The sequence below is a fragment of the Arachis ipaensis genome, chromosome B05 (genome assembly GCF_000816755.2).
Source record: "Arachis ipaensis cultivar K30076 chromosome B05, Araip1.1, whole genome shotgun sequence".
NCBI lineage: Eukaryota > Viridiplantae > Streptophyta > Magnoliopsida > Fabales > Fabaceae > Arachis > Arachis ipaensis.
In genome coordinates, this window is record NC_029789.2 from 60,452,394 (window position 1) to 60,466,234 (window position 13,841).

Genomic DNA, 13,841 nt, shown 5'->3' on the forward strand with positions numbered 1-13,841 from the left:
GTACATTTTGATTGATTTCAAAGAAAAGGGATGAAATTGGCATGTTTTGATTGATTTTGAAAAGAGTTGAAAATGGCTTGTTTTGAAAATGGCACTTTACGGTTTTGTATGAAAACATGGTTTTGGGCATACTTTGACGGGACATAACTTAGACTACGGATCTCTGATTTATGCCAAATCTATTTAGAAATGAAATTGGATCCGGGATGTCCATGTCGTTCGAAGAACGGGTGAAAAACGATTTAAAATGAGAAAGTTATGTCCGTCGGAAGATTGGGGGTTGAATCTGTGAATTCTACAGCTTTTAACTTAGAAAATTTTTAGCAGAATGACCCTCCGCGCGTAGGCGCACTTGGCGCGTACGCGCCGTTCTTCAAGAAAGCACCATCCACGCGTGCGCGTGGTGTGCGCGGGCGCGTCGATGCGCTGCACCAAATGCCCAGCTATTTTTCCGAGAGTTGGGCCAGAGTTATGCCAGTTTTGTGCCTGGGGCGCAAGAGCACCCACGCGTACACGTGGTTGACGCTCGCGCGTCGTTTGGCTATTTTTCAACCCACACGTCCACGTGTATGACGCTTGCGCGTCGATGAGTTTTGTGGCCATCCACGCGTGGCCTTGTTTTCATCCCAAAGTTGATTTTTGAGTTTTAAAAGCCAAATTTCATACTTTTAAGCCTCCGATCTCACCACTTATGTCTTAAATCATTATGATATGCCTAGCATGGGAAAAAGGGCTAGTGAATGTGGTAACTTGCGAGTGAAGTAAGGGGAAAAATGAATGATCATTGAGGATCAAAGATGATTATGCGAGATACGGAGGATGGCGGTGGAAGTGCTTGTTGTGCCATGGGCCGAAGGGCCGTAATTGTTAATGAATTGGCTGGTTATGGATTTAACTGTGAGCCGGATGGCTAGATTATTGCCGTGTTACGGCGGAGCCATGATTATGGCTAAGTATAAATGCATATATGCTGTTGAATGAATTGTGAATGTTTGCACTTCCACCATCGGAGATGAGGGTTTCCCTGGGAGGAAGCAGTGGCTAGCCACCACGTGCTCCAGGTTGAGACTCGAAGCTCTGTTAACCCTATGTCGTAAGTGTGGCCGGGTACTGTGAAAGGCCCGGATGAGCTCGCCCCTGTAAATATTCCCCAGTGAGGGTGATGGATATGGATCATGATTATGATCAAGTTTATGATGAGTATAACTCGAGTTGGGGATGCACGACAGAGGGACAGTCCAAGGTTAGCTACCAGGACTTGTCGGGTTGGCTCTATAACTGACAGATGATATCATCAGCCACTAGGGACAGGCATTCATCATATGCATACTATATGAATTGTTTGAGATTGCCTATTTGACTGCATATTACTTGCTAATTGTCTAAATGCCTTATCTATTCCTATTTGTAAATCTCTTGTCTGATATAACTGTGTTTGCTATATTATACTCCTGCTGGTGGTTGGAAGGTCTGAAGGAATTGGAAAGGGAAGTATTAGTTAGCCTGAAGGATCTTTAGTCAATTGCCACTTACAGTTTAGTTTGTTTATAAGCTTTGATATTATCTGGAGGAAGTTCTAGGATTGCCTTCGGCTTTCCTCTATTATTATGTATTATATATGTGGAAGCTGTTACCATGCTGGGGACCTCTGGTTCTCACCCATGCGAATTTTGTGGTTTTCAAATGCAGGACGTGAGGTTTCTCGCTGAGGCATGGTGGAGACTTCTGGATTAGCGAAGATCCTTTGTTCTCAGGACTCCGTCTTGGTTTATATATCTTGTTTAGATACTTTTATCTCCACTAAATAATACAAACTGTGATGACTCCTCTTATAGGAGATTTTTGGAGAATAGGGTTCTGTATTTGTGTCCCTTTGGGTTTCCTTTGGAGTTTTCTTATTTTATTATATGTATATATATATTGCTATGCTCGGACCGGTTATCTTCGCATCCGGATTTGAGTTTTGATATTCCCGTTTTTGACACTCTTTTGTATATATATAATCTCGCGTTAACTTATCCCTGTTCATTACGTTATCGATCGGAGTGTTGCACTTTCGAGTTACGGTTTTTGTTTACCCCTTTTTCTTCAAAGGCTCCTAGTTATAAACATCATTCATACTACTATACGTACTAAATTTTTGTTTTAGAGGTCGTAATACCTTGCCATCTCGGAATTATGACTTAAGCATAAGACTCTGTATGGTAGGGTGTTACATTATGGTATCAGAGCAGTTTGTTCCTGTAGAGCCTGTGGAATGGACTGACTATGCTTCTGTGCATTCTCTGTATGTGTGTTATGTGCTGTTAGTATATCTACTTGATATAGTTGGCATAAACGTTCATGAGCATGCATTTGGGACTTTGAAGCACTAAACTTCCGATATTGAGACTGATCAACTTAATATCGATTGTTTGGTGTGTATAGGAACCAGATGGCGTCTCGTGTACGTAGTAGAGGCCGTGGGAGAGGTCGTACTAATGCTCGTGCGCCAGAGATTAACCCTAATGACCCGGTGAACTTTATGACTGCGTTGGAGAACATGGCTGCTGTTATACAAGCCACTGCTGAGGCTCTCAGTCAACAGATGAACAACCATGGAAATGACAAAAATGGAGCTCAGGGACCAATGGTGATCAGAACTTTCGCTGTGTTGGTGAACAAGTGTGGGGTTGCTGAAGAGTGTGTGAAGAGGGCAGCCGCTGAGAAAGGGAGTCACAAAGGATCATTTCCACAGAACTGAGGGAAGAGCTTTGCACCTAGAAGTCCGCCTTTCAAGAGGGGAGGTTCCTTTAGGAGGCCCAACAACAACAACTCCCAAGGGAAAAAGTTTGGGAAGCAGCCTCAGAATGTTCAAGCATGTACTAGGTGTGGAAGTCACCATCCGGGAGCACCATGCAAGGCCGGATGGGGTTTGTGCTACAATTGTGGAAAGGTAGGACATAAGCTCCCAAGGTGTCCGGAGAAGTAGAAACAAGATGCCGGGGAGGCGCAGCAGACTGGTCGGGTGTTCACCACCTCAGCTAAGGGTGCAGAGGGATCCGAGACACTCATTCGAGGTAACTATGAAATGGCTGGTCAAACTTTAAATGCTTTATTTGATTCGGAAGTATCGCATTCATTCATTGCATTTGAGAAAGCCCATGAGTTAGGGTTGAAGATCCTAACCTTAGGTTATGACCTAAAAGTGTATAATGCTACCCATGAGGCCATGGTAACTAGGCTAGGATGCCTGAAAGTTTCGTTTAGGTTCAAGCAGCGTGATTTTGTCCATAATTTAATCTGCTTACCGATGATCGGTCTTGATCTTACCTTGGGATTGGACTGGTTATCTGAGAACCATGTCTTGCTTGATTGTTCTACAAATTCGGTGTACTTTATGCCGGAAGATACAGAAGGGCCGGTTGTGGTGAATAATTATTACTTGAATTCGATGATGGTGAACTGTTCCGGAATCGAATGTCAGGGTATCCTGTTGTTAATCGTGGGTGTTTCAGGTGATGACCAAAAATTGGATCAGATTCCGGCAGTGTGTGAGTTTCCGGAAGTATTTTCCGATGATATTGAGGAATTTTCACCTAACCGAGAGGTCGAGTTTGCTATTGAATTGGTGCCTGGGGTACGACCAATCTCAAGTGCTCCTTATAGAATGTCACCGTTAGAGATGGCCGAGCTAAGTCTCAGTTAGAGGAATTGTTAGGTAAGAACTTTATCCGACCAAGTGTTTTCCCGTGGGGTGCTCCAGTGTTACTGGTAAAGAAGAAAGATGGAAGTATGCGGCTCTGTGTGGATTACAGGCAGCTGAACAAGGTCACCATAAACAATAAGTACCCATTGCCGAGGATTGATGATCTCATGGATTAGTTTCAAGGAGCTGGGGTTTTCTCCAAGGTCAATTTGCGATCCGGTTATCACCAGATAAGGGTGAGGGGTGAGGATATCCCTAAGACCGCTTTCAGGACTCGTTATGGTCATTACGAGTATACTGTAATGTCTTTTGGGTTGACGAACGCTCCTGCAGTGTTTATGGATTACATGAATAGAGTGTTCTGTCCGTTTCTGGATAAATTCGTTGTTGTCTTCATTGACGACATACTAATTTACTCCAAGACTGAAGAGGAGCATGCGGAACACTTGCGGACCGTGTTGCAGATTTTAAAGGAGAAGAAACTCTATGCGAAACTGTCTAAGTGTGAGTTCTGGAAGAGTGAGGTGAAGTTTTTGGGTCACGTGGTGAGTAAGAAGGGAATAGTCGTAGATCCAACTAAGGTGGAAGCTGTGATGGATTGGAGGCAACCAACCACAGTAACCGAGATATGGAGTTTTTTGGGTTTAGCTGGCTATTACCGAAGGTTCATCAAAGACACCCCGTTTGTTTGGACTCCTGAGTGCGAGGAGAGCTTTCAGACATTGAAGAAAAAGTTGACCACTGCACCTGTGTTAGTGTTACCTGAGCCGAACGAACCTTTTGAGGTGTACTGTGATGCTTCATTAAAGGGTCCAGGGTGCGTGCTGATGCAGCATCATAATGTGGTGGCGTATGCCTCACGACAGTTAAGACCTCATGAAGTTAGTTACCCTACGCACGATTTAGAACTCGCTGCGGTTGTGTTTGCCTTGAAGGTGTGGAGGCATTATCTCTATGGGGTTAAGTTCCAAGTCTTCTCCGATCACAAGAGCTTGAAATATCTCTTTGATCAGAAAGAGCTTAATATGAGGCAGAGAAGGTAGATGGAATTATTGAAGGACTACGACTTTGAGTTGAATTACCATCCGGGAAAGGCGAATGTAGTGGCGGATGCGTTAAGTCGGAAGTCGTTATATGCGGCGTGGATGATGCTTCAAGAGGAGAAGTTGCTCAAGGGATTCGAGAGTCTAAAAATTGGTGCTCGAGAAGTATCTGGAACCTTGTGTTTGAGCCGATTAGAAATCTCGAGTGATTTTAAATCCGAGCTCCTAAAGGCTCATGAAAATGATGAAGCATTATGGAAGGTGTTACCAGCTATCGAGCAAGGAAAACAGTGGAGAGTGTCGGAAGAAAAAGATGGATTATGGAGATTCAAGGGTAGGATCATTGTGCCGGATGTTGGCACTTTGAGGCAAGATATCTTAAAGGAAGCACACAAAAGCGGATTCTCCATTCACCCGGGAAGTACTAAAATGTACCATGATTTAAAGGCGATGTTTTGGTGGCCAGGTATGAAGAATGATGTGGCGGAATATGTTTCGAAGTGCTTAACTTGTCAAAAGGTAAAGATTGAACATCAAAGACCTTCTGGAATGTTGCAACCTTTAGAGGTTCCGCAATGGAAGTGGGAAAGTATTGCAATGGACTTTGTGTCAGGATTGCCAAGGACTAGGACTGGTTTTGATGCTATCTGGGTGATTGTGGACCGACTGACGAAATCAGCCCACTTTTTACCCATTCGAATGACTTACACCCTTGAGGAACTAGCACGGTTATACATAAAGGAGATTGTGAGACTCCATGGTGTACCTTCTACTATAATCTCTGACAGAGATCATCGTTTCACTTCGAGGTTCTGGGGTGCATTTCAGAAAGCTTTTGGAACCCGATTAAGCTTGAGTACAACGTACCATCCTCAAACAGATGGTCAATCCGAGAGGACGATCCAAACACTAGAGGATATGTTGAGAGCTTGTGTTTTGGATCAACCGGCAAGTTGGGATCGGTATATGCCGTTAGTGGAGTTTGCATACAATAATAGTTACCATGCGAGCATCGGAATGGCTCCGTATGAGGCATTGTATGGGAGGAAATGTCAATCTCCGCTATGTTGGTATGAAGCTGGAGAGAAAAGCTTGTTGGGGCCGAAGATGATAGCTGAGACCACTGAACAAGTCAAGAAAATCCAAAATAGGATGCTTACGGCGCAGAGTCGCCAGAAGAGTTACATCGATCAGAGGCGGAAGCCCTTGGAATTTGAAGAAGGAGATCATGTTTTCCTGATGGTTACTCCAACCACAGGAGTAGGTAGGGCGATTAAAGCAAAGAAGTTGAATCCTCAATACATTGGTCCATTTCAGATCCTGGAGAGGATTGGACCGGTAGCGTATCGAATGGCTCTACCATCTCATCTTTCGAATCTGCACGACGTATTTCATGTGTCGCAGCTTCGGAAGTACACTCCTGATGCTAGCCATGTGTTAGAACCTGAATCGGTTTAGTTAAGAGGAGATTTGACGATTCCAGTGGCTCCAGTCAGAATAGATGATACTAGTATCAAACGATTGCGTGGAAAAAAGGTTTTATTAGTCAAAGTGGCTTGGAGTCGAGGCGGTGTTGAGGAACACACTTGGGAACTTGAGTCGGAGATGCGAACGGATTATCCGCACTTATTCTCAGGTAATTGAATTCGAATTTTGTGGCCAAATTTCCCAATTAGGTGGGTAGAATGTAAGACCCGGTTAATTAATGGCTAATTAACCCATAAATGAGAATTTATTCTAGGAAGCCAAAAATGTTATTTTTATGGCTTAATATGATAGAGGAGATTGGGACGAGAATTTCGGTACCAATTTTATAGAAAACGGACAAAGATTGGACCGAACGGGCCAAACCGGTCCAACCGGACCCAAAGTGGGCCCTTGGCCCAATATAACTAAACCCTAAAAACATTTTGCTCTTCGAAATTTCAGCCCTTGTTTTCGAGTTTCATGGATGAAATGTTGAGATTTTGGGCTCTTTGATGTTATAGGACCCAACTCTCTTGAAGGAGAAGGTTCATCTTGTCTCCTTGGACCTTGGGTGTGGTAAGATTCTCAACCCTAGTATAATTTGTTGTTCTATGATGTTTGGGTATTGAGATGTTGTGTATGGGTATGATGATTGTGGATTAGGTTGTGTATATGTGAATATTGGAGCTTGATTGGTGATTTTAGAAAGCTTGGGAGAGGGTTTTGTGTGATAAAATCTGTTCTTAGAGGTGTTAAGACCTTGAGAGCTTGTGGACAAGTGGTTTGGAAGTGCTCCGGTTGAGCTTGGGAAATCGGCTAAGGTATGGTTTCGGTTTCTCGTATCTAATATGTAATGTGGTAGGAAATACTTAGGCTAGAGGCCCTAAGATAGGCATTGAATTGATGATGTTGTTGATTGATTGAGATATATGATGTGATCATATATGTGATTATGAATATTGATGCATTGGTTGTGTGATGTATGAGAAAATGCATGTTGTGATATATGCTTGATGAATGATTAAGGTTGAATTGGTGGGTGGTACCATGTTGATGGTGAGTATGATGATGATTATGTATAATGATGGTTGATTGGAAATGGTATTATTGGAAATTGGGATGAGGAAGGATGTATGATGTGATATTGTGTTTGTCCTTTAGCCATTTAATTGAGAAGTGTTAAAATGGTTAGATGTGGTTTTGAGAATTTTGGTAAAGTGTCAATGTGTGAGTTGAGGATGGCTTGATGTTTATTTTGGTACATTTTGATTGATTTCAAAGAAAAGGGATGAAATTGGCATGTTTTGATTGATTTTGAAAAGAGTTGAAAATGGCTTGTTTTGAAAATGGCACTTTACGGTTTTGTATGAAAATATGGTTTTGGGCATACTTTGACGGGACATAACTTAGACTACGGATCTCTGATTTATGCCAAATCTATTCAAAAATGAAATTGGATCCGGGATGTCCATGCCGTTTGAAGAACGGGTGAAAAACGATTTAAAATGAGAAAGTTTTGTCCGTCGGAAGATTGGGGGTTGAATCTGTGAATTCTGCAGCTTTTAACTTAGAAAATTTTTAGCAGAATGACCCTCCGCGCGTAGGCGCACTTGGCGCGTACGTGCCGTTCTTCAAGAAAGCACCATCCACGCGTGCGCGTGGTGTGCGCGGGCGCGTCGATGCGCTGCACCAAATGCCCAGCTATTTTCCCGAGAGTTGTGCCAGAGTTGTGCCAGTTTTGTGCCTGGGGCGCAAGAGCACCCACGCATACGCGTGGTTGACGCTCGTGCGTCGTTTGGCTATTTTTCAACCCGCGCGTATGACGCTTGTGCGTCGATGAGTTTTGTGGCCATCCACGCGTGCGCGTGGAGTGCGCGTACGCGTGGCCCTGTTTTCATCCCAAAGTTGATTTTTGAGTTTTAAAAGCCAAATTTCATACTTCTAAGCCTCCGATCTCACTACTTATGTCTTAAATCATTATGATATGTCTAGCATGGGAAAAAGGGCTAGTGAATGTGGTAACTTGCGAGTGAAGCAAGGGGAAAAATGAATGATCATTGAGGATCAAAGATGATTATGCGAGATGCGGAGGATGGCGGTGGAAGTGCTTGTTGTGCCATGGGCCGAAGGGCCGTAATTGTTAATGAATTGGCTGGTTATGGATTTAACCGTGAGCCGGATGGCTAGATTATTGCCGTGTTACGGCGGAGCCATGATTATAGCTAAGTAGAAATGCATATATGCTGTTGAATGAATTGTGAATGTTTGTACTTCCACCATCGGAGATGAGGGTTTCCCTGGGAGGAAGCATTGGCTAGCCACCACGTGCTCCAGGTTGAGACTCGAAGCTCTGTTAACCCTATGTCGTAAGTGTAACGTCCCGTCCAGCAAAATACCTTCCTTAAGTCAAGGTATTTCTACTAGAAGGAACATTACGTGACCTTTTCTAGTATTAACTACTTAATATTCGAGCCTTTGTATCGAGTTCGCGTTTCAGTTTTAAGAAAATTCTGTAAAATTTTATTTTTATTTCATTAAAGTCATAATTCAAACATTCACAAATAATAATAATCACATAAATATTAGTAATAATAATTCTTATACAGAAGAAACCAAACGAAATTCAAACACAATATACCAAACCTACCCCTCTGTGAAATAAAATCTCAGAGGACAAGAGCGAGGGGATTCTATGAAAGCAATCAAACCATAAAGAAAGTCTACTAATCGCCTGCAGCTTCAAATTGCATCTTCAAACCTGTGTCACTGAAAGGGTGGAAAATTTGGGGGTGAGAACCAAAACACATGTTCTCAGTAGAGGTCGAGAATGCCATTAAAGTAAAGAATGAATCGCAAATAGTTAGCTTCGTTCAGAGATATTTAAAATAACACTGTTTTCATTAGCCTTACGAGTCCTCTTGAAAACCACCAGTTTAACATTCAAAGTCCAAAACTTTCTTTAAGAGCATCAATTAATTATCTAAAATCTTAAACCCATATTTTTCTTTATAAAACTCTTAAAGTTTCCTAGACTGTATGAATGACCAACCTGTCCCAGTCATAGGTTTATTAAGTCTATGCTGAACCAGTTTGATTTTTCATACCTTACTAGTCCATAACAAAAAAGAAGTTACCTACGCGGTATAAATGATCATCCTGCTCCAAGCATAGGTTCATTAAGTCTATGCTGAATCAGTCAGATACGTTATACAAAACTAGACCTCAAACGTACCAGTCACGGCCTTAGGCCCAAACAACTCAATCAACACCCAATTCACCACAATCCAGCCAATCAGTTACAAACACAAGTAATGAGGTTCAAACACAATCAAGAGCAATTACATCAAGTATAGCAACTAGCAGTTAAACAGAATTATTCACTTAGGCAAACCAATTACAATATACACACCCAAACAATGTCACATAGATGCATATGATGCATGCCTATCCTACTGGCCATGAGCTCACGCGTCGGTTATGTTGCCAGACCCGACTCGGATAAGCGGGATTAGACCACCATCCTTATCCATAGGTTCTATAGACAAGCGGGAATTAAACCACCATCCTTGCCCGGAACACGCAAGCGGGATTAAACCACCGTCCTTGCCTCCACAGTAAGCGGGATTAAACCACCATCCTTACTGGGTACATAAAATAATACGCAAGCGGGATCACACCACCGTCCTTGCTGAACAATTTATCAATACGTGAGCGGGATAAAACCACCGTCCTCACTGCAGGCGGGACAAAACCACCATCCCTGCATAATGGTTTACGCACTGAGCAAGTGGGACTAGACCCACGCCCCTACCAACAATCTCATAAACCAAATATTCTTTTCTCAAAAGAACCATTGAAGTTATTATCATTAAATAAGCCTTAAATATTTATTTTGATCAAGTCCTTATATTTTTTATAAAATTTGGACATAATCTCCTTTAAAAATAGGTCTTATCCACCCTTACGGGTTCCTTCTTTCTCAACAATTCATCAGCCTCTTTCAGCATTTGCCACAGTAATATATTCTCAAAAACATTTGATAATAGAAAATCTATTTCTTAAATTCCATATCCAAAATAATTACCAACACAACTTGGCAGCCTGATTTCCATTTTGTTTTTAAAATATCAAATGAATTCGGAATTACGCAAACTTTAAATCCATGTGACCGTCTCGGATTAAAATTTCTATTAAATCAAAAATCATAATTTTTCGTTGTCTCTAGCTTCGGGAATATAAGCAAAACCGTGACTGTTCTACAGTATTTTAAATCCAAAAGACAGCAGCACCATACAACATTTGAAATTTCATATAAAATCCAAATTAAATCCAACCACCTTCAAAATTAATGTGGTTAAACATATCTCATCCAAATTTCTTTCTCAATTAGTTCCAGGGTCATACAATTTTTAATGAAGGAGTTACGTAGCTTGGAAGTTAGGTAATTTTCTGCAGAATTCTGTTTTACAAATCATTGAACACAACCTCTTCCAAGTCCCATAACTCACTTATTAAAATATGGAAAATCCTGAAATTAAAATCACATATACTAAACATACTTAATTTTTACCTCCAATTGGTTTCATCTCAATATCTATCCAGGATCAAAAGTTATAAACTTCCAAAGTTACTAATTTAAGAATACAGAATCTGGCTTTTTCTGCATAATGCATCATCCTTCAAAAATTCATATCTTTAAAACTACAAGTCCAATTGTTCTGAAATTTTACGGCATTAAAATAATAGGAATAAAGTTTTATTTAAAATTAGTTCCATTTCAAAATTCAAACTGCAGAATTTCCAATAGAGGAATCAAGTTGCTGCTGCGTTAAACGTTCTGCAGAAAAACCAGTTTTGACATCCATGATTCAAAAATTCACCATAAATCATAAACTTAGTGAAAAAGTCTCAAATTCAGCAGTCCAGTTCCCTATATTCCCAAGCTCAATCCAGATTTAGTCCCATGCAATTCCGATAATCACAGAAATAGTTATAGTTTTTCAAAATTTCCGGCTTCCTTTAAAAATAATGCAGAAATTCAAGTTTTACATTTTAACTTTGAAAAATCATAACTAGTTCTATAATTAATTCAAACTTCTCAAAATTGAGTCCCAACAACAACTTTTATTATACTTTACTCAGCCTTTGCTCTTATATCATTTCGATTATCGTTGAATAACTGATTCACTTCCAAAGTCACCTTTTAATTTCAAAAATCAGTTTTTCAGCAATCTATTTATTATTCAAAATCCAACCCTTCAAAACCCCTCAAAACCAATTCCAAATCAACCACCAACCAAGTTCATTAACATTACAATATACCAAATAACAACTCAACGACAACAAATCCAACATAACCCATTAAAATCCAGAAATTCTCAACAATTAGTCATCAAGCAATTCCCAATCCACATAATCAATCAATATCACAAATCAACAATTCCAAATCACAATCTCAACCATTCCAATCACAATTTCAGCCACAATTCAATAATTACATAATCAATCAATTACTCACAGATATTAAATCTATTTGCAGTTATTCAATAAACCTTGTAGGCATTCCTAAATTGAAATCGTTTTAAACCCCCTACCTCAAAGTGTCGAAATCCATAGAAATTGGGAATGCTGCACTCATGAACAACAACCTTAATAGCAGCCATATCATCTCAAACTAGTAGCAGCAACAGTTTGGCATCTCCGATCAACGGCAGCAGCATTATTTCCGATTCATTCTTCACTCTCGCAGTAGTAACCACGGTGGCAACAAAATAGAGTTCAAATTCAATGGAGTCGGAAATGGAAATGAGTTCAATAAAATTGGAACTACAGATAGCTTACAATAAATTATCGGAGCAGCAACAACAGGGTTTCCGGGCAGCTCCAGTGGTGGTGGAAAGCTTCAGCATCAGCCAAACAGCAGCAGTAACAATTCAGAGTAGAGCCAGAACAGGGCCACGTCAACAATAACAGTTCCAGCAGCGGCGATTGCGTCTTCTCAGATTCCAGAAACCAGAGGCAGAAGCAGAACTGGCTAGCTTCTCCATTCGGTCCTCCAGCGATGATGTCCGGCGATGCAACTGCTCGGCGACGGCGACGGCTACGAAGGGTACGAACGGCGACACTGGAATGACGGCGACGGAACCCTCGTAGTGGTGGTTGTGGACTGGTGGCGACGGCGGCGTGGAGCATAGCTCCTCTCCTTGGTGGCGACCCTGACCCGCGCTCATTCTCTCTCTTTGCTGGCCCCTCAACGACGACGGCGGGCGAGCTCCAGGGCAACGGTGGTGACAGCGGGACAAGACGCGACGGCAGCTTCTCGACGGTGGCGAGCTCGCAGCAACGGCGACCATGGAGACGCGGCGGGACGAGGTTGAACGGCGACGCTGCAGTTCACGAGGATGACGACGATGGTGGCACGGGCTCCTTGCGGCGGCAGTCCGGCGGTCATGGCGGCATGGCAGCAGCTCTTCCCTCTCTCTTTGCTCTCTGTTTCCGTTTCTACGTTAGGTTTAGGAAGAAAAGGGGGGTATGGTGCGGCTGAAGGGAGAAGAAAGTGGGTAGGTTAGGATTTCTGATTAGGAACTTAGGGTTTTCAATTTGGGAAATTAGGGTTTCTGAGTTTGATTTGGGAATTAGGGTTAGAAATTAGGATTTTATAAAAGAATATGGATAGATATGAATAGATATTTTGATAAAATTGAATAGTAGAGTAATTTTAGAATCAAATATACTCTATTAAAAATATTTAGGAACATTATTTATCAACATATTGCTAAGTTCAATCAATTATTTCTAATTTAAATTATAAAATGAACAAGTTAATTATATTTTGTAAAGTACAATTTAAATTCAAATATCAATTTTCTAGATTAAATCATACAAATCTCTATTATTTTTCTATATCTGAAACTTTAATTTCAATTTACAAAATATCTAATTATAATAAAATTACTTAAACTTAAAGTATTTATAAAAATCCATTTAATCATTCCTAATAAATTAATCTCTTAAAGTTCAAACTAATAAAATAAACCATAATTCATTCATAATAGAAATTACTTAAATTAAATATATAACACTTCTATTACTAAATTTTATTTCCAAAGCATATGAAATAACCAATTATAAAAATTACATAAGAATATTAATTAACTTAAACTTCAAATATCAATAAAACTAATTTAATTACTCTTAATTAATTAATTCATAAAATAAGATATCAAATTAGTAAAATAAATCGTAACTTTTTCAGGATAAAAGTTACTTAAATTAAATTGTACAATTCTTTATTATTTTTCAATTACTAAAATTATACAAAATATTCCATTATAATTAGATTACTTAAAAATATTAATTGATTCGAAATAAAACTATCTCCGAATCTATTTAATTATTTTTAACAAAATAATTTCTAAAATTATAAAGTTTAAACTTAATAAGATAAAATCACAATTTATTTATATTTAGATTTTCAAAAATGCGGGATGTTACAGTAAGTGTGGCCGGGCATTGTGAAAGGCCCGGATGAGCTCGCCCCCGTAAATATTCACCAGTGAGGGTGATGGATATGGATCATGATTATGATCAAGTTTATGATGAGTATAACTCGAGTTGGGGATGCGCGACAGAGGGACAGTCCA

At 40.4% G+C, this 13,841-nt stretch overlaps 1 protein-coding gene across 1 annotated transcript in view; it reads right to left on the bottom strand.

Moving 5' to 3' along the window:
* The window catches only part of LOC110272085, a 24,026-nt gene extending 11,193 nt beyond the window's left edge, over positions 1-12,833 (bottom strand). The window contains exon 1 of the mRNA XM_021123898.1: positions 11,793-12,833. Coding sequence (XP_020979557.1) covers positions 12,159-12,551 — 393 coding nt within the window. The 5' untranslated portion in view covers positions 12,552-12,833 and the 3' untranslated portion in view covers positions 11,793-12,158. The remainder of the gene's footprint in view (positions 1-11,792) is intronic.